Source organism: Corvus moneduloides, chromosome 13 (assembly GCF_009650955.1).
Source record: "Corvus moneduloides isolate bCorMon1 chromosome 13, bCorMon1.pri, whole genome shotgun sequence".
In the NCBI taxonomy this organism is placed as follows: Eukaryota; Metazoa; Chordata; class Aves; order Passeriformes; family Corvidae; genus Corvus; species Corvus moneduloides.
Genome location: NC_045488.1, coordinates 19,294,930 through 19,315,434, shown reverse-complemented (window position 1 = coordinate 19,315,434; position 20,505 = coordinate 19,294,930). Strand labels below are relative to the sequence as shown.

General features: G+C 57.9%; 2 protein-coding genes across 6 annotated transcripts in view; both read right to left on the bottom strand.

Moving 5' to 3' along the window:
* NPTN (neuroplastin) overlaps positions 1-20,505 on the bottom strand; it is a 42,891-nt gene that overhangs the window by 12,777 nt on the left and 9,609 nt on the right. For all 4 annotated transcript variants that reach the window (XM_032123301.1, XM_032123304.1, XM_032123300.1 and 1 more), the window contains exons 2-4: positions 10,381-10,728; positions 5,376-5,544; positions 3,164-3,258 (exon numbers count right to left, since the gene is read on the bottom strand). In XM_032123301.1, the coding sequence (XP_031979192.1) occupies positions 3,164-3,258; positions 5,376-5,544; positions 10,381-10,728 (612 nt within the window). The remainder of the gene's footprint in view (positions 1-3,163; positions 3,259-5,375; positions 5,545-10,380; positions 10,729-20,505) is intronic.
* On the bottom strand, positions 14,443-20,265 carry LOC116450640 (neuroblast differentiation-associated protein AHNAK-like). Of its 2 annotated transcripts, none has more exons than XM_032123307.1 (2): positions 16,291-20,265; positions 14,443-15,996 (listed from the first exon to the last, which is right to left on the bottom strand). In XM_032123307.1, the coding sequence occupies exons 1-2, from the start codon at positions 16,657-16,659 to the stop codon at positions 15,763-15,765; spliced, it is 603 nt and encodes a 200-aa protein (XP_031979198.1). In that variant the 5' UTR covers positions 16,660-20,265; the 3' UTR covers positions 14,443-15,762. The 2 variants fall into 2 exon arrangements, with proteins under 2 accessions (XP_031979198.1, XP_031979199.1); XM_032123308.1 differs by having other exon boundaries at positions 14,443-16,038; positions 16,417-20,265.

Genomic DNA, 20,505 nt, shown 5'->3' with positions numbered 1-20,505 from the left:
ATCCCAGGCTAATCCCAGCACAGCAGCAGTGCCCCGAACACCTCTGCTCCCCCCGGGCTCTGCTGGGACAGGGCTATTCCTGGAGCCCCCGGGGAGCTCTGTGCAGTACTGGTGTTCCAGGGCAGTGCTGCCCACCCAGACACCAATCCCGCATTTTCTCTCCAAACCACTGGGAAACCACGTCCTGCTGTCCCCAAATCCCTGCAGTCCCGGCTCTAGGGGCTTTTGCCCCGGAAGCTTTTCAAGCCAGGATTGTTCCCTGTGCTCCAGTGACAGCCAAAGCCCGGGGTGAGGCAGGTTTTGTTGGGAAGGGTTTGGATTTCAGCTCGCAGGCAGCAGAAGCCCCTCTCTGCTCAGCCCTGCTGCATGGCTGGCACCAGCAGAACGCCCCTGGCAAAGGGAGGCCTGAACTCCTGCACGTGGAACAGGAAAAATCCTCCAGCGGGCTGGACACAGCTCACAAAGAGCAAAAGGAGGCAGGGCTAATTTAAATTAACTGCTACCAGACAAAATGCAGAATAAATAGACGTTCAGGCATGCCTGACATGAGAAGAATGCTAAGAAACAGCATTTTGATAGCTTTAAACCAAATCACAGGAGAAAGGGGGTTTGGGGCAGGGTGACCACAGGGCTCCCAGTGCTCCCAGTTCCCAGCAGCAGCTTTCTGAGTGGTTTGGGGTTTACACAGCCACGAAAAGAGGGTTTTTTCCCTTATTAAGGGGCACTCAGTGTCATTTCCTGATACACAGGAGGCCTTCAGCCCTTCTAAGCTCTTTACTACTGAAAAGCAGAGGTGAATTTAAATGTGTAACACCTCCAAACCATGGCCTGGTTACCTTCCACTTTCCCATTAAGAGACAAAATCAAAGCAAGGGCAGAAGCACCTAAAAATATTCCTGCACTGAAAACTGGGATGTCTTAGGGGTGACCTGAACAGGGGCTCTGGAAGGTTTCTTTTTCTGGCTGCGATTCCAGTCCCTGTCTCCCTCTGGAGCCTGAAGACACCGAAGGCATCGGGAGAATGGAGAATAGGAGAGGATTTTCTTGGATCACTCCAAGATGCAGCTGGGCTCAAAGAGTGTCCAATTTAATTCATTTCTGGTAGGGAGGAGTGAGGCTGCAGCAGAGGTTTCTTGAGACAGCCAGGAGTGAAGGAGCAGGCTCTTCCCCAGGAATCACTGGGGAGGATGGAACAGGAACGTGCAGAGGGAGCTGCAAGAATCCCTTGATGAGGCAAGGGCAGAAAGGCCTCCCAGGAAGGGGAATTCAGAAGGTCTTTCCAGCACCTGTTTCCTCTCCCCTTCTCCCAAGATCCCGGTCAGAGCAGGAGCTCTGCAGAGTTCTCCAGGCTGCATTTTGTCCTTTGTGGTTCCTTTCATCCTCAGGCCTCCAGAGCTCCCAACACCAGCACTGCAGGGATTCCCCCAGGTGGAAATGCAGCAATCAAAACTCCCCTTCGGGGGGGAGGAGGGGGCACCCTGGCCAGGCCTGGCAGTTCCAGCCCCTCTACTCCCACCAGAATCACCCCCTGGCCACCCCAGCCTGCTCCAGCGCCAAGGAAAAGGGGGCACAAGATCCCTGCTCCAGGGCACAGCTTCCCTAAATCCCGTGTTTGCTCACTGGTTTGCAGCTCCGAGGTGCCCTCACACAGCACCCCCAGAGCTCGGAGCCTGAGCAGGAGCAGAGCCCCCCCAGATGCTCCAGCAGCAGCAGCGGGGTGAGGGAAGCCAGCCTCGGCATTCCCAGGAAAGGCACCAACACTGCCTGCCACTCCCAGCTGCTGGTACATCACTGCCCTGTGGGGCTTTTTGTCCATTTTTGACAATCCCAGGGTGGTTTGGGTGAAGGGACCTTAAAGCCCACCCAATGCCACCCCTGCCACGTGCAGGAACACTCAGGGGCAGAGAGGTGGCCCTGCATGCCCCAGGCTGCCTCTGCCACGGGCTCCAGGGAAGCTGTTCACGAGCTGTCAGAAAATCCCTATTTTTGGAGCACGAGCACTCTGGGATTCAGCACCCTCCTCTCCCCGTGCATCAGCAGTGAGAGCTGCACCGTAATTACAAGCAGCAATTAAATCTGTGTGTAATTGCTTGAGCACCAGCACGGCCCATGCAGGTCAGCATTCAATTACAGATCTGCACGGGCAGCCCAACAGGGCCTCTGTCCCTCCCAGCTGCCCCCAGTGCAGCCCCGGCTCCTCAGCCCCAGCTTCCCAGGAAAGCATCTGAGGAGTATTTAGGTGTAAATTCCCCGTGGGAAGGGAGTAGGATCGGCCCTTACTGCGCTGCCATCACAAGCACTGGCTTCTCTTCCCCCCCCAGTGAACTGCCACCTCCCTGCCAAGCTCTCCTGGTGGCCCTGGCTGGCAGAGCAGCAGCCCAGCCCCGAGGCAAACACTCCCAAAGGGCCCTGCAGAGACGATCAGAGCTGGCAGACACCTTGCTCCAGTGCCAGAGTTACATTTCCGCTCTCTAGGAGCGGTTTGTCACCTAAAGCAGCCCAGAGGAGGCAGCGAGAACTTAACGTTCCCATTAGGATAACACGAGGACATTTAGCAATTACAGCAAAAGAGCGGAATGCAAGAAAAAATCCCCAAGAAAAGGAAAAGAAGGAAAACTAAACCCCCCCACCTGTGTGCCCTGAACACCCAGCCAAGCTCCTCAGAGGCACAGGGTGTTGGAATTCAATTTCCCACGGGCTGATGGATTCTCCCACCTGGATCCCAGGGCCTGACCAGGCACCACGAATCCCCGGAGCCAGCCCTGCCCGCAGCCCCGCGCTCCCATCGCGGCACCAGCACCGCTCTGTGTTCACCTGCAGCAACACCTGGGGCAAACCCTGCCCGTTCTGCAGCTTTCATCCCGAATTTCAGGCTCCCGAAGATGCCAGGAGGTGCCCGACCCACAGAGGTGTTCTGGTGTCCACAAATGCCGTGCCTGTGCTCCCACCTCTGTGAGGCCTTTCCCTGAATGCGTGCGAGGCTTTCCCTTAGAATCGGAGTTATTATATCCCATAATTAATTATTATTTATAGTTCTTAACCCGGGCCTGGCTCTGTATGATGAGGAGGCCTTTCCCCTTCCGTGGGGACACCAGGGAGCTGCTGGAGGCAGGGGATGGCATTTCCAGGAACGGGGCAGGGACGATCCCGACTGCAGCCGTACCTCTCACTTCGATGGTGGCGTTGGCGACGGGAGAGCTGGAGAACACGAACACACATAGGTACTCCCCCGACTCCTCTGCTCGGGCCTTCGGGATCCTGCAGCAGGACAGACACAGCAGAGCTGCCTCACACCCCACTCTCGCCCTGTGGCCTCAATTAACACCCGTTAATTGCACCGTGTAACCGGGCGGGCCCACCTCCCCCCAGCACACACCGAGCAACACTTCCCTCCCCCAAAAGGCTCCCTGGCGTCCTTTTTTATTCATTCTTTTTAATCAAGCAAACGGCCCCTGCAGCTGAACACCAGCCCTGCAATAAAAGCAGTTAATCACACACAGAAACTGCTCGGACACACGGAAAGAGCCCGAGTGCTGACAGCACTGACTCACCGCAGCCCCGAGTTACAAAGCTAATGAATTTCAGACAAGCGGCTTTCCAAGGGCATCACAGCTCAAGAGCCACGCTTTGACCACTGCAGGCAATGCTCAGAAGTGAGGAAAGGAAGGCCAAGATGGAATTGTTTGATGCTCCCCAGGCTGCCGTGCCCAGCGGTGGCACGGGGCTCCAGTTACCATCAATCATTCAGGAGCTGCAAACCGACACAGCTCAAGGTCTTCCAGCCAGGCAGCAGCTCCCTCCAGCCAGGAGCAGCCGCCCCGTGAGGATCAGGAGACATTCATGCCATTGCCTGTGCTGGAAGAGGCAGCATTTTTAAGAGAAGCAGTTTAACCTCTAAATTCTGGAACTTTGTGGATGATAAAAGTACCCAACTCTGAAGTCCAAGCACCAAAAACATCTCACAGCCAAACAAAGTCACTGAAAAAACAGGAACCTGGGGCTTGGAGGCAAATAAATAGAATACAAAAGAGAAGCCAATATAAAATATCAACAAATGGAGGCGGTAAATAGCCTCTGTTAACCACAGCTATGGGATGCTGCTTGCCTGGGTCCTCACCGAGAAAACCTGGAATTCTGGATTTAAACTGTACCCAAAGCACAGCTAAGGACCAGATCCAATGCAAAACCAAACGCCAGGGAGAGCAGCCTAGGAGCGCTCAGGAAGTCAGGATCCACTCTGCAAATGGAAATCTGGGATTCCTCCAGCTGTCCCTGGATTGACTGCTGGCAGCTCCCACAGTGCCCCCATTCCCTGGGACAAGGGGACTGTCCTGGTCTCCCACTTCACTCCTTCCTCCTGCAGCAGTTGAAGCTGAAGCCAAGCCTAAACCTTCCTTTACAGAGGAATTTGGAAGGAAAACCCCAGGCTGGTTTGGAAGAGGTGCCAGAGGAGTCAGCAAGCCTTCCCGGGTGGTCATGGAGTGGCACTTGCACTAAGCCTGACCACCACTCCCATCCTGTTAATTGCTCGTTAAGGAAGAGGAGCCCCTAAAGCTCAGGCCCAGTGCTGGACACGGCACTGAGGAAGGGACAGGAGGTAATCAGGGAAGGGACTGAGGCTCATTCTTTCATTGTGAAATTAAACAGGTAATTCAGAGCGAGCTAAAGGGGAAAACAAAAGGACAAACTCGGACAAATCTTGATCAGAACCAAACCCAACTTCCACAATGCTGGGGATGAGAGGCTGCTTTGCTAAGGCCACGAAAACCTGGGACATTCCCTAATCCTGCGTCAGTGAATTAGGGGGGAAAGGGCCACCCTAGAGACAGAAAATAGCTGGGACCAAGTTGCCAGCAGGGGTTAAAATGTCCCTGAAGTGCTCTTCAGCTTAAGATGGAACTGGAAGCTGGATTTGCTGTCCACCAAGGGGAAAAAATGGATGGAAAGAAAAAACAGGGCAAGGAAACCACAGAGGGAACAGACTCTGAGGGAGCTTCACGTGATCCCACCAACCCCAGCCAAGGCCTGGGATCATCCCCCAGCAACACCTCAGGGAACACATCCTCCCTGTCCCCAGGGCAGGCCGGACCCAGCCCATTCCCATTCCAGCCCCGATGCATCCATCCTGAAGGAGAGCCGGCCAGGATCCAACCCACACATTCCCGGAGAAGCAAACCACGCTGTGTGTGCCTTACCCACACCCCGTGGGAAGCCCGGAGCAGAGCTCTGGAGCTCAGCCTGCAAAGCTCGGGATTCATGGAGTGTCAGCCACAGATCCCAACGCACCCGAGCCACCCCGCACCCCGCCCGCCCTGGCCGTGGGAACCCCGTGTGTGTTCCCCCTGTGCCCCGCATGGTGCCAGGCACTCACTCACTTGTACTCGGTGGTGTTGGAGGGTTTCCTGGTGCCAGGGATCTCCTCGCCGTTCTTCACCCAGTAGCTGGCGGCCAGGGGGCTGGGGCTGCTGGTGAGGTTGCACTGCAGCGTGACAGCCACGCCGGCCACGTGCAGCACCACGTCCTCGCTGGCGTTGATCCGCGGCTCTGCAACACAGGAGCGCCCATAGCAGCCGGCCCCGGGCACAGCGGCCGCTACTCTACGGTGGCACGGGGAGCGGGAGGGAGGGCACTACACGGGGAAGGGCACGGCACCGCGGCGGGTGGGACACAGCCACAAAGCACAACCAACCACACAGCTCAGCACTGCCCGCGGCAACGCGCGGGGCCGCGCTCCCGGCTGCAAACGGAGAATTGGTTAATGGTTTACTGGAGGGCTCCCAGCACCACGGACGTCCAGGTGGCACCAGCAGCTCCTGGCACCACTTTGCGTCCCCCACAGCGAAGTCCTGGGGCTTTGGAAGTCCTGTGTGGGAGACCTCAGTTACTCCTCCAGAAGCTTCTGGCTGGCTGGCACTTCATTCTTCGCCTTGAGGTTGCAAACAAACCCATTTTTATACAAGCAGCCCTCAAATATAGGCTCCTCAGTGACACTCTGGATGTGCCCCCTGCCCAAAGGCTGATGTGTGCTGAAGTGCACCCAGGAGATCCCAAAGGGGAACAGCAGCGCAGGGAAGGCAGGAGCTGCGGGAGGACGGGCGAGGGCAGCGCCCAGAGCCTGCCAGTGCAATGGAAGGACCCGCAGCAGGGCACAGGCAGAGCTGCAGCTGCTTCGTTTCCGAAGGAGCCTCGAGCACAAACACAAAGAACAAAACAGCCTCGGTGCTGTGTGAGCAGAGCCCGGGAGCTCTGCCCTTCGCCGCCTGCTTCGGGGCCCTTCCAGTGCACAGCTTCGCCTGGCAGCACCGAGTTCACCCTGGAATGGCTGCGGGCACTGGGCTGCTGGAATGGCTGTGGGCACTGGGCTGCTGGAATCGCTGTGGGCACTGGGCTGCTGGAATCGCTGCGGGCACTGTGCTGCTGGAATGGCTGTGGGCACTCGGCTGCTGGAATGGCTGTGGGCACTGGGCTGCTGGAATGGCTGCGGGCACTCGGCTGCTGGAATGGCTGCGGGCACTCGGCTGCTGGAATGGCTGTGGGCACTCGGCTGCTGGAATGGCTGCGGGCACTGGGCTGCTGGAATGGCTGCGGGCACTCGGCTGCTGGAATGGCTGCGGGCACTGTGCTGCTGGAATCGCTGTGGGCACTGGGCTGCTGGAATGGCTGCGGGCACTGGGCTGCTGGAATGGCTGCGGGCACTGGGCTGCTGGAATGGCTGCGGGCACTGGGCTGCTGGAATGGCTGCGGGCACTGGGCTGCTGGAATGGCTGCGGGCACTGGGCTGCTGGAATGGCTGCGGGCACTGGGCTGCTGGAATCGCTGCGGGCACTGGGCTGCTGGAATGGCTGCGGGCACTGGGCTGCTGGAATGGCTGCGGGCACTGGGCTGCTGGAATCACTGTGGGCACTGGGCTGCTGGAATGGCTGCGGGCACTGGGCTGCTGGAATGGCTGTGGGCACTGGGCTGCTGGAATGGCTGTGGGCACTGGGCTGCTGGAATGGCTGTGGGCACTGGGCTGCTGGAATGGCTGTGGGCACTGGGCTGCTGGAATGGCTGCGGGCACTGGGCTGCCGGCTGAGAGCCCTGCTGGCCCCAGCTCCTGCAGGCCCCTGCTGCTCTCCAGCACTCACAGCTGGGCCATTGCCAGCACGGGCACGGGAGCCGCTCCCCAAACTTGGCAAAAAGACCTTTCTGCCGCAGGGCCCGAGCCTCCCACCGGCTTCGGAGCGTTCTCTGAAAAACCCCCTCACGCAGGATGGCAGAGTTTGAAAAGTTCACAATTCTTGCTGTTAGCCTTCCAAAAAACCTGTGTTTAGTGTCAGCCTGGACTGCAGGCCACCCCAGCAGGCCCAGCTGCTGTGTCCCCTGCCTGGGATGGGAATTCCAGAGGCGGCAGCTCCAGCTGCTCCCTTCTCCCACCCCTCTGGACGCAGGGGGCTGAGGAAGCAGCAAACACCTCCCTGATTCCTGCAAGTCATGCAGGGAGTTTCCATCCCAGGAGCTCTGGCGTGCCTTGTGGAAACAATTTGGGATATAAATCTATGATCCACGGGGTCTCTGGAACGCAGGTTATGAAACGCAGCGACAGGATGGAAAATACCAATCGTGTCAGAACCATCCCAGCTTTCCACACAGGGAACATCCCTGTATCCCGTGGCACATCCTTACATTACTGGCCAGGGAGGCAAGGAGAAAAAACATCCACCCACTGATAAGCTGGAGCATTCCAGCCCTGGATATCCTTTCTTAAACTCCTCCTTCCCCAGCTCTTTAAATCATTCCTTAACCGCAGGAATGCTGCAGGTGCTGTTGGTGTTACCACGCTCTTGCCTCTGTTTCTGCCTCGTTCCTCCCCCACGGGGCATTTTATCCTTTCAAGGACTGCTTGGGCCCAAAAGGGCTGTGTTATTCCCGTGTTCTGCACCATTCCTGGCCTGAGCCGGGCGCTTTTCCACCCTCCTAGAGCTCATCTGCATTCCCACAGAAACACTAAGAGAGCTCTGGGAATATTTTTGGAGTGTGTCTGAAATAGTAACTCAGCAGCTGACCTGCAACCTTTTCGGTTTTAGTTTAAGCAAAACTGAAGGCAGCTGCAGTCTCATTTCCAGCTTTACCTGCATTTGGTTATTAGAGAAGCAAACTGATGGATCGATCTCCTGATTTAATTCCAGGAGACAAGCTGGAACAGTGCGACAGCAGCAGCTGAGGAAGGATGCTCACCTAGAAAATCACTGTCTACACATCACTTAAAGCGCCCGTTTTATGTAAGCTCGGCTTTTACAGTCAAAACCCAAGCAAAGCACCTAAAAAAACCCCCAGCAAGTGCAATTCTGGTTCCAAATCCGGAGTGAGGTGGAAGGCAGATGGTGGCTCCTGGGTGCCAGATTTCCCTCAGCAAGTTGGTCTCTGCAGAGGCCAGGCATGCAGCCTGTGCTCTGTGGCACTGTGGGGTGACGTGGGTGCCGCCAGCTGGAAATTCCAACTCCGCCGAGCCCGACAATTCCCATCTCCCAGCCAGGCCCCCGGTGGAACAGCTGAGGCCATCTGGGCAGGCTCAGGTAAGAGTCTCCACTCACAGGGACACCTGGGGAACCTCTGCTCCCGGCAGGGCCAGGCAGGGTTGATGTCCACGGGCTGCAGGAGCGGCTCGGCTCTCTGGGCACTCACACATGCACGGGAAAGGCACTCGGGGCTTCCATCCACACGTCCCAGCAGGGCCCCAGAGCAGAGTGACCCCGGAGCAGAGTGACCCCGGAGCAGGGCACTTGGCAGCAGGTCAGGACACAGCTCCCAGCAGCAGGGGCAGCCAACGGCGTTCACGGAGAGAGGAGAGGCTGGACTGCAGTCCCTGCAGCAGCTCAGGGCGAGGGAGGGAGGGAGGGAAGCAAACCCCCTTCCCATACGGACAAATCATCCCAGCAGCTGGTCCCAAAGCCTGGCTCCGCACGTCAGAAGGGTTTTGTCCCTCAGAGTCCCTCGGCAGCACCGGGGACTGTCCCACGCCAGGGTGGGCAGGGTGCAGGGCACAGCGCCCTTCCCAGCAGACACATTCCCAGGTTTGTGCCAGGGCAGGAGCATTTCCCAGGATGAGAGGCTTTGCTGCTGTGGCCATGCAAGCATTCCAGCCCTTTGGGAGCCCAAAGGACACGGGAGGGCCGAGGGGCGGGGCTGAGGCTGAGCAGGTCCGGCTCGGGCACCCGGGGCCGCTCCAGCACCGCAGTCTGTCCGTGCCACCGGGGCCACCGGGGTCACCGGCCGTTTGCCCACGTGCACCAACGCTGCTCCCGTTCCCAGAGGGAAGGTCTCTGATCCAGCAGTGCCAACAGCAGCACCAGGCTTTGGGGACAGCTTTGGGGGGGGTTTCAAGGTACCCAAATAAATAATCCAATGCACAGTTGGGGTTTTGTACCCGGTGCGGCACAAAAGGGTTGTTTAGGCACAGAGCACAAGAGCAAGCCCACGCTTTTGCTCTGCTCTTCTGTCAGCTGAGGACACTGAGAAGCCACCCAGAAGTTGTTCTCCTGTACCTCCACACTGCAGCTTTAACCCCCTCTACCTGTAGCTCATCAGCCATTTCCTCAGGCCAACGCAAGCTCTACATCTGGCCCTAAACTCTTCTCCACCCAATGTGACCACACTAATTCCCAAATCCAGCTGGGACGAGGAGCAAAGTGAAGGCAGGAACGCCTCGTCACGACCAAAAAGCCATTCTGGGCCAAGCACTCTGCTCTCAGAGCTTTGCTGCTGCACCCTGGATGGGGTGACTGAGCTCAGGCTGTGGGTTCAGCTCTGGGGAGGATGTTCCCCCCTCCTTCCATGGGCTGGGCTGGGAATGGCTGCACCACCTCAGCGCTGCTGCATCAGAGAACTCCTTAGGAACGTGCTGCTGGCCAGGAAGAGAAAGAAACACCACGACTTCATGGGAAAATCCAGACACGAAAGGTCACGTGGAACTGAAAGGGAAGGATTTATCCAGAAGTAGATATGTAACCAAAACCAGGTGAGGAGGCATTCCCAGAAACTCCAGGAGAACAGAAGAAATCAAAATAAAACGGTTAGAGCTGGGAAGAAGCCAGAAATCAAAGAGAAAGGCACTCGTGGAGAAGCCAGGGAGGCTGGAAACCTCCTACAGAACGAAGGGGAGGAGGGAACAAACACAGATCCACCAGCAGGCTCCTTTCTACCACACATCCCGAGGTTTTCCCGAGCGGACCTACGGAGAACACACACCGAGGGCACACAGGGGCAGCACTACAGGCGAGGAGCAGCCCGCGGGGCGGGGCGGGTGGGCACAGCACAGGGTGGCACAGGGTGGGGACACGGGGGCAGGGTCACCAGACTGCCTCTAGACACTACAGTGCCACTACTGGGGGCCGGACTCACTCTGCAGGACGCTTATAGTAGCCTGGGCTCGAATCCACGTAATGGAGGGGTTTTGCCTCAAGTCATTCCTCCTGGGGTCGTTGCTGGCCCTGCACTCGTAAGTCCCAGAGTCTTCCAAGGTAAGGCGGGTTACTCTCAGCACACTCACCCCATTGGCCCCGTAGGCAGTGTTTATGGTGACCCGGCGCTTCCGAGCGCCATCCCACAGCTGTTTGAAAGCCTCGGCGCGGTTGACTTCCGCATACCACCACTGGATCTCTGGAGTGGGGTTCCCAACCACATCACAGTACAGTTCAAAGGCGTCCCCCGTGAGCTTAGTTTCTGACATGGGCGACTTGACAAACCCGGCTGCAGGGAGGGGCAGCAGAAACGCAGTGACAGAGCGGCAGGAAACAACAGAGCTCGCACACAACAAACACAGCAGCGGGGCACAAAACACAGTTAGAGACATGGCCATCGGCTGGGGCATGGCTGGGCACCCATGGCATTGGCTGGGGCACCCACGGCACGGCTGGGGCACCTACGGCACGGGGCAGGGAGTTCCCAGTCCTGCTGCTGACCCTCCCTCCCAGGGACTCCCGGCCGCTCTCACCCGTGGGAAGCTCGGGCCGGGCCAGCGTTAAGCGTTCCTTCGTGGCCAGGCAGCCGCTCTCGGAGGAGGCTTCTTCACCTCACCCAGCCACAGGGGCACGAGGGGGGAAACCCCAAAGCTGTGCCAGCTGTGAGCTCTGCTCTGACCGCCTCGCCCACCTGCTGAGGGCTCGCAGGGCGGGCAATTCCCCAGGATCCATCTTCCCGGAGGAGCTGCTGACGGCAGCTGTGGCACCGAGGGAATTTCAGCGGAGTGTGAACACTCACAGACCCAAAGGTTGCTTTGTTAGGAACCTCAGCAGTTCCCCCCCATTTCGGAGAGAGCTGCTGGCCTGACACCCCGTGCTCAGGCCAGAATCTCCTCAGTAGGGATATCCCAAACCCTGCAGTACTCACCAGAACACACACACACACACACACACTACACTGGCCTCCAACCCCAATCCCAAAGATATCCCTGGAAAACAGCGCTGCCCCCACGGCAGGCCCCTCCCGGAACTGCGGGATTAGGACACAGCTGGGCAGCGAGGGGAGGGACAGCTGGGAAACCTCGGTCCGTGCCAGCCCTCGCTGGTTTTAGGGTGAGGGACGAGTCAGGGGGGTTTGGGGACTCGGAGCCTTGGGAAATTCCCGGCGAGCACGGAATGCCCTCTCCATGGTTTGGCCACAGGGACACGGGAAGCTGGCACTAAAGGATGGTTGGAGCAGGAAAACCCCCCAGAGTCCCCGAAACACATGGGAAGTGTCCCCTGCTGGCACTAAAGGACAGGAAAACCCCCCAGAGTCCCCAAAACTCACGGGCAGTGTCCCTGCAGGCAGAGCAGAGGGGTGGAGCTGCAGGGAACAGCTACAGGGACACTCGAAATTTAAAAACTCACCCTCAAATTCCCTGATTTACGGACTCATGGGATCAGGGACTCCCCACGGGCACCGCCACCGGGAGGGGCTCGGCACTGAGAAACCCCAGAAAATCCCCCGGGGCGGCAGCGGCCCCAATGGCCACGACCCCCGATGGCCACAGGCCCCAATGGCCATGGCCCCCCAAGGCCACGGCCGCAATGCTCACAGGCCCCAATGCTCACAGGCCCCCAATGGCCACGACCCCCGATGGCCACGGACCCCAATGGCCACAACCCCCAAAGGCCACGGACCCCAATGGCCACGGACCCCAATGGCCACAACCCCCAAATGACCATGGCCCCCAAAGACCACGGCCCCGAATGACCAAAAACCACGACCCCAAGGCCCAGCACTGCCTCACCCCAATGCCCAGCACTCCCTGACCCCAATGCCCAGCACTGCCTCACCCCAATGCCCAGCACTCCCAGTCCCCAATGCCCAGCACTCCCAGTCCCCAATGCCCAGCACTCCCTGACCCCAATGCCCAGCACTGCCTCACCCCAATGCCCAGCACTCCCAGTCCCCAATGCCCAGCACTCCCAGTCCCCAATGCCCAGCACTCCCAGCCCCAATGCCCAGCACTCCCTGACCCCAATGCCCAGCACTCCCTGACCCCAATGCCCAGCACTCCCTGACCCCAATGCCCAGCACTGCCTCACCCCAATGCCCAGCACTCCCAGTCCCCAATGCCCAGCACTGCCTCACCCCAATGCCCAGCACTCCCAGCCCCAATGCCCAGCACTGCCAGTCCCCAATGCCCAGCACTCCCAGTCCCCAATGCCCAGCACTGCCTCACCCCAATGCCCAGCACTCCCAGCCCCAATGCCCAGCACTCCCAGCCCCAATGCCCAGCACTCCCAGTCCCCAATGCCCAGCACTCCCAGCCCCAATGCCCAGCACTCCCAGTCCCCAATGCCCAGCACTCCCTGACCCCAATGCCCAGCACTGCCAGTCCCCAATGCCCAGCACTCCCAGTCCCCAATGCCCAGCACTCCCAGTCCCCAATGCCCAGCACTCCCTGACCCCAATGCCCAGCACTGCCTCACCCCAATGCCCAGCACTCCCAGTCCCCAATGCCCAGCACTCCCTGACCCCAATGTCCAGCACTGCCTCACCCCAATGCCCAGCACTCCCAGTCCCAATGCCCAGCACTCCCAGCCCCAATGCCCAGCACTCCCTCACCCCAATGCCCAGCACTCCCAGCCCCAATGCCCAGCACTCCCTCACCCCAATGCCCAGCACTCCCAGTCCCCAATGCCCAGCACTGCCTCACCCCAATGCCCAGCACTCCCAGCCCCAATGCCCAGCACTGCCTCACCCCAATGCCCAGCACTCCCTGACCCCAATGCCCAGCACTGCCAGTCCCCAATGCCCAGCACTCCCAGCCCCAATGCCCAGCACTGCCTCACCCCAATGCCCAGCACTCCCAGTCCCCAATGCCCAGCACTCCCAGTCCCCAATGCCCAGCACTCCCAGTCCCCAATGCCCAGCACTGCCTCACCCCAATGCCCAGCACTCCCTCACCCCAATGCCCAGCACTCCCTCACCCCAATGCCCAGCACTCCCAGTCCCCAATGCCCAGCACTCCCAGTCCCCAATGCCCAGCACTCCCAGTCCCCAATGCCCAGCACTCCCTCACCCCAATGCCCAGCACTGCCTCACCCCAATGCCCAGCACTCCCAGTCCCCAATGCCCAGCACTCCCAGTCCCCAATGCCCAGCACTCCCTGACCCCAATGCCCAGCACTCCCAGCCCCAATACCCAGCACTCCCAGTCCCCAATGCCCAGCACTCCCAGTCCCCAATGCCCAGCACTCCCTCACCCCAATGCCCAGCACTCCCAGTCCCCAATGCCCAGCACTCCCAGTCCCCAATGCCCAGCACTCCCAGCCCCAATGCCCAGCACTCCCTCACCCCAATGCCCAGCACTGCCTCACCCCAATGCCCAGCACTCCCTGACCCCAATGCCCAGCACTCCCAGTCCCCAATGCCCAGCACTCCCAGTCCCCAATGCCCAGCACTCCCAGTCCCCAATGCCCAGCACTCCCAGTCCCCAATGCCCAGCACTGCCTCACCCCAATGCCCAGCACTCCCTCACCCCAATGCCCAGCACTCCCAGTCCCCAATGCCCAGCACTGCCTCACCCCAATGCCCAGCACTCCCAGTCCCCAATGCCCAGCACTCCCAGTCCCCAATGCCCAGCACTCCCAGTCCCCAATGCCCAGCACTGCCTCACCCCAATGCCCAGCACTCCCAGTCCCCAATGCCCAGCACTCCCAGCCCCAATGCCCAGCACTCCCAGCCCCAATGCTCAGCACTCCCAGTCCCCAATGCCCAGCACTGCCTCACCCCAATGCCCAGCACTCCCAGTCCCCAATGCCCAGCACTCCCAGCCCCAATGCCCAGCACTCCCTCACCCCAATGCCCAGCACTGCCTCACCCCAATGCCCAGCACTCCCTCACCCCAATGCCCAGCACTGCCAGTCCCCAATGCCCAGCACTCCCTGACCCCAATGCCCAGCACTCCCAGCCCCAATGCCCAGCACTCCCAGTCCCCAATGCCCAGCACTCCCAGTCCCCAATGCCCAGCACTCCCTCACCCCAATGCCCAGCACTCCCAGTCCCCAATGACCAGCACTCCTGGGGCCAAAGGCCCCTTGCCCTGCCTTTTTGGGGGTAAACTGTGGGGTTTTGGTGCATTTCAGAGTGCCTGTGCACTGCTGGAGCTCACCCTGCAGTGTGTGAGCGCCCTGGGAATCCTCTTATTTCGGGGAGTGTCCATAATTGGGATGAAAAGCCCTGAAAAGCCCTCGGGCTGCACTCCGAGTCCCTGAGGCCAGAACAATCATTTCGGAAGATTAAACCGGGCATCCAGAGCTCTCCTTGGCAAACCTTCCCACATTTTAAACCCCACATTTCCAGCGGGGTCAAATCCTCTCGGGGCAGCAACGTGCAGGGATTAGGATCGGCCCCGGCTGCCTTTGGTGCCTCTCCCCACAGCGCCGGGGATCAAAACTCTCTTTCTCAAAATCCCGGGATGAGCAGCGGCCTCTCCACACAAAGGATGGGGAAATTGAAGCCGCCAAGGGCAGCTCTGGGCTGACATTTTTGTGGTTTTGGCCACTCAGGGATGCCCGGGAGGGAGCTGCCCACAGAGAGCTGCGGTGTGCCCGCACCGAGCAGGAATGCTCACAAAAACCCCCAAAAAACGGGGGGGGAAAGGGGAATTATGGCAGAGGGGAGGCTGGGAAGGAAGGGAAGCTGGAATTCCATGCCCATCCCAGCACCGGGCACTTTCCTGGCACCTAGGAGCTGCCAGAGCCTGGCCTTGGCTTTCCTGGGCTCCTCCAGCTCAGCTCTGCGGAGACGGCAGCACCAAACACACACCCCAAACCAGAGCTGGGGCTGGGCCGGGCGCAGGGCGGGCTCCAGGGACTGGGCTGGGTCTAACCCCAGAGATCTGGGGCTGGGCGGGGTCTAACCCCAGAGATTTGGGGCTGGGCTGGGTCTAATCCCAGAGATTTGGGGCTGGGCTGGGTCTAACCCCAGAGATCTGGGGCTGGGCTGGGTCTAATCCCAGAGATTTGGGGCTGGGCTGGGTCTAACCCCAGAGATCTGGGACTGGGCTGGGTCTAATCTCTAACCCCACAGATTTGGGACTGGGCTCGGTCTAACCCCAAGCACGTGCCCTGGTCTGGGATTCCCAGCCCATTCCCTGCAGGAATCGCAGCACAAACTGCGGGAATCACCTCCAGCTCCCGAGCCAGCAGCTCCCAAAGGCCCCAACCCTGCGAGGGATGATCGATGATCACCCCAGAGACGATCAATAAAGATCAATAAATCCTGGGAAGGAGCAGAATAACCCGGACCTGGGGTGCACCCCCTGTGTCTGTCAGGAAGGGAACTCGATAAAAACATCTGGGAACACCAGGAACACCTTTGGGAACACCAGGAACACATCTGGGAACTCGACAAACACCTCAGGGAACACCAGGAACACCTCTGGGAACTCGAGGAACACATCTGGGAACATCAGGAACACCTCTGGGAACACCAGGAACACATCTGGGAACACCAGGAACACCTCTGGGAACTCGATAAACACCTCTGGGAACACCAGGAACACCTCTGGGAACTCGATAAACACATCTGGGAACACCAGGAACACCTCTAGGAACACCAGGAACACATCTGGGAACATGATAAACACCTCTGGGAACTCGATAAACACCTCTGGGAACACCAGGAACACCTCTGGGAACACCAGGAACACATCTGGGAACATGATAAACACCTCTGGGAACTCGATAAACACCTCTGGGAATACCAGGAACACATCTGGAAAAACAAGGAACACCTCTGGGAACTCGATAAACACCTCTGGGAACTCGATAAACACCTCTGGGAATACCAGGAACACATCTGGAAAAACAAGGAACACCTCTGGGAACTCGATAAACACCTCTGGGAACACCAGGAACACCTCTGGGAACATCAGGAACACCTCTGGGAACACCTGGAACACCTCTGGGAACTCGATAAACACCTCTGGGAACTCGATAAACACCTCTGGGAACACCAGGAACACCTCTGGGAACATCAGGAACACCTCTGGGAACACCTGGAACACCTCTGGGAACTCGAGGAACACCTCTGGGAACACGAGGAACACATCTGGGAACTCGATAAACACCTCTGGGAACTCGATAAACACCTCTGGGAACACCAGGAACACATCTGGGAACACCAAGAACACCTCTGGGAACTCGATAAACACATCTGGGAACATCAGGAACACCTCTGGGAACACCGGGAACACCTTTGGGAACACCAGGAACACATCTGGGAACTCGACAAACACCTCTGGGAACACCAGGAACACCTCTGGGAACTCGATAAACACATCTGGGAACACCAGGAACACCTCTGGGAACACCAGGAACACATCTGCAAAAACAAGGAACACCTCTGGGAACTTGATAAACACCTCTGGGAACACCAGGAACACATCTGGGAACACCAGGAACACCTCTGGGAACTCGATAAACACATCTGGGAACACCAGGAACACCTCTGGGAACTCGATAAACACATCTGGGAACTCGATAAACACCTCTGGGAACACGAGGAACACATCTGGGAACACGAGGAAAATTTAATCGGGGTGCAAAGGGATCAAGAGCGACGGCCCTGGAGGAGCAGAGCGGGGAGAATTCCCACCGAGCCAGGTGGAAAAAAGGGGGTTTCAAAATAAAACTGCGCTTTGCCTCAAAGCCCAAGTTGGGGAAGGGAGATGTTAAGCCAGGCTTAAAGACGGCAAAATGCAGGTTTAACACACGCACACAAGAACGGACAAATTGGGAAGCAAAAAGAGGGGAAAACCAAGAACTGCCAAGGGAGTTTTGAACCCCAAGGAACACAGCGGTAGCCAAGCAACCCCCAAAAAAAGCAGGATAACGCTCCCATCCCATCCTGAGGCTGCTGCTCCCACCTCGACCAAAGCCCAGAACTGAGGGTTTACAAAGCTCAGGCGCAAAACCAAACCCGATCTCCAGCCGGGAGCCAGCACAAAGGGAAGCGCAGCTGCTGTGGGGCTGAACCGTTTGGAGCTCGGCAGAAAACCCTCCTGGAAAACCTCTGGGCCCGCTGGAAGTTTGCGTTTCGCTGCTCTCGGGCCTTTAGGAGAGCTCTGGAGGTTTAATTTGGAGGTTTAGTTTTTCCTCAGCGGTGCAGCCCGATTTTTTAAACTCTTCAAGTAAAGAAACAAAAACGCAGCTGGAAAAAGGAGACGCCCACCGGGCTGGGTTAATCAGGCGCTCTGGCTAATTAACACCTTTTCTTTCTCTTGATTAAGCGACAAGAGGTGGGAAAAGCTCCGCTTTGTGGGGCATTTTTACTCCCTTCGGCCTGGGAAAAGCACCCCATTAATGTTTTGTTCCTTTCCAGCTGCTCGCAGGCGCTGAAAATCTCGGGAATCAGTTAAACCTACAAAAAGTGGCAGCTGGAAGAGGGGGAAGCAGCTCAGTTCTGGGAACTGCCTGCTCCCACCCATTTTCCACCGGCTCCATGCTTTCCCATTCCCCTATCACCAGGCAGCACGGAATTAGAAAATTGGCATTAATTGCATTAATTTATGCCGCATCCAGCGTGGCTTTAAGCCAGGCCTGAGGCGCCCAGGTGAGCCCAGACCTGGAGCAATCCCTGGATTTAATTCCTGCCGCCTCATCCTGCGGCTTCCCAGAGCTGGAGAGAGGCAAACATGACCCGGAGAGCATCATCTAAAATACATGAGCGTTCCACAGGCACGGAAACCTGAGGATTAAACATTCCCTGGATCCAGCCCAGCATCCCTCATTCCCCTGGGCATCACAAAGCCTCAACGCGCAGCAGGTTTAGGGGCAACTTGGGTTTAAATCAGGGAATTAGGGCTAGAAAGGACACAGGGATCAGCTCCCGGGTTTAAATCAGGGAATTTGGGCTAGAAAGGACACAGGGATCAGCTCCTGGGTTTAAATCAGGGAATTCAGCCTGGGAAGGACATAGGGATCAGCTCCTGGGTTAAAATCAGGGAATTTAGGCTGAAAAGGACACAGGGATCAGCTCCCGGGTTTAAATCAGGGAATTCAGCCTGGGAAGGACACAGGGATCAGCTCCTGGGTTAAAATCAGGGAATTTAGGCTGAAAAGGACACAGGGATCAGCTCCCGGGTTTAAATCAGGGAATTCAGCCTGGGAAGGACACAGGGATCAGCTCCCGGGTTTAAATCAGGGAATTCAGCCTGGAAAGGACACAGGGATCAGCTCCTGGGTTTAAATCAGGGAATTTAGGCTGGAAAGGAATCCTGAAGGTCCTCTGGCCCAGCAAAACCCTCAGATCAGCCCAAGACCCTCCCACACGGCCCTGGATGCTTTGATTCCCGTTCCCTTGGAAGAAAGATGGGATGCTTCACTTCACGCTTTTGAAAACACAGCTGTGGCCACTTTTACGGTGCCAAGCTGATCCCAGCAGCCGGAATTCCCTGAGGAAAGCCATCCCAGCACAGCCCACAGAACATCCCTGGCAAGAGAAGCCCCTGGCGTGGGGCACAGCAAGCACAGCCACATCCCCCCAGCTCCAGGAACTCCATCCCTGTGTGGCCTCGGAACACACAATTCCAGGGATTGCAGGTTACAGCCTGAAGGGGTTGGGAATCAGCTGAAGGCTGGAATATCCCACAGGGGAAGAAGAATCAGGACAGGGTTTATAAATGGCGGGTGCGTAACTGGCGGGGCCTGGGACACTCGGGAATGTCACTGCGGGCACGGGAATGTCCCCAAGGCAGCTCTGAGGCCCTGTCCCAGCTCCTGCCCCACTTCCAGCTCCTCCCTTCCGCAGCTCTGCTGGTCCGAGCCCATCATCTCCCTGAACCGGAGAATTCCAGGGCTCGGACCTCGGGAATTTAACGGGATTAAGGGTTTATTGAAGTGGTTCTGTCTTTTAGGGACATGCCCGGGTGCAGAATGGTTTTTATCCCACTGCAGACTCCATACCAAAGCACCCACTCCTACAGGAAGCGTGGACAATCCCTTTATTTATCCCAAATAAACCGCTCGGATCAGCGCTCCGGAATGAATAATAGATGGATAAAGATGGAACTGAGCCAGCTCTGAGCAACCTGAGGGGTGGATCCAGATCCACAGCAAGTGCAGTGCCTCAAAATGCCCGTTTCTTCCCGTATTTCAAGGGAAATATTAAGGAATGCCAGGGCAGAGGTGCTGGAGGAGCTCCCACACAGCCGCCATCCCATTTAAATGGGTGCCACTGCCCTCCCAAAAAAGCCAAGCCCAGGGAACTTCCCGAGGCGATCCCACAATAATTCACAGAACCCCCCCGACACCAAAGGCATTCCAGGGGAATTCCAGCTTGCTCCTGACGGAATCACCTCCTGCAATTCCATGGAAAAGGCAGCTTTGGCTCACCGGGAGATTGCCTTCCTTCCGTGGGCAACTGGTCCCTCCTCTCCTAGAGGATTTTCCGAGGATTAAACCCCACCTCAGCTCTCAGTTCTCTGCTCTCCCCATCCATCTCCTCCCCGGCACATCTCGGGACACAAAGCCTTACAGCAGCTGCTGCTTTAATCCCTGGGGTTTTTTAAGGGAATACAGCAACACAAGGAGCACACGAGAATCCCCCTCCAAAGCAGCAAGAGCCAGGAGCAGGAAGGCTCCTGGAAGCTCAAAATCCACGCTAACAAGTGAAAGCCCATTCCCTGGAAAGCAGCAGGAAGGGATTCAGCTGCAGCAGGTGGAGCAGGCAGCAATTTCTGCTGTCCCCACGCCACAGCGGCTGAAAACCTCGAGAAATTGCAAAGCCCAGTAAATTTCTGCCTTAAAAGATACCGAGAACGCCTCAAACGCTGGTAAATAACAACTGCCTCGTGTCAGATGGGCTCTTTAAACCCCTCAGGCTGGCTCTCTGACGCCACGATTTGCGAGAAGTGAAGGCTTTCAGTGCTCCCCAGCTCTCCTCTGACCTTTCCTGATCCAAGGAATGGGCGTTTGCCGGGAGAGCGGCCGCATTTCTCTCCGGCACAGCAGCTCCCCAACGGCAAAGCTGCCTCTTTTCCCCCCCCTTTTATTCCTTCTGCACAACGAGG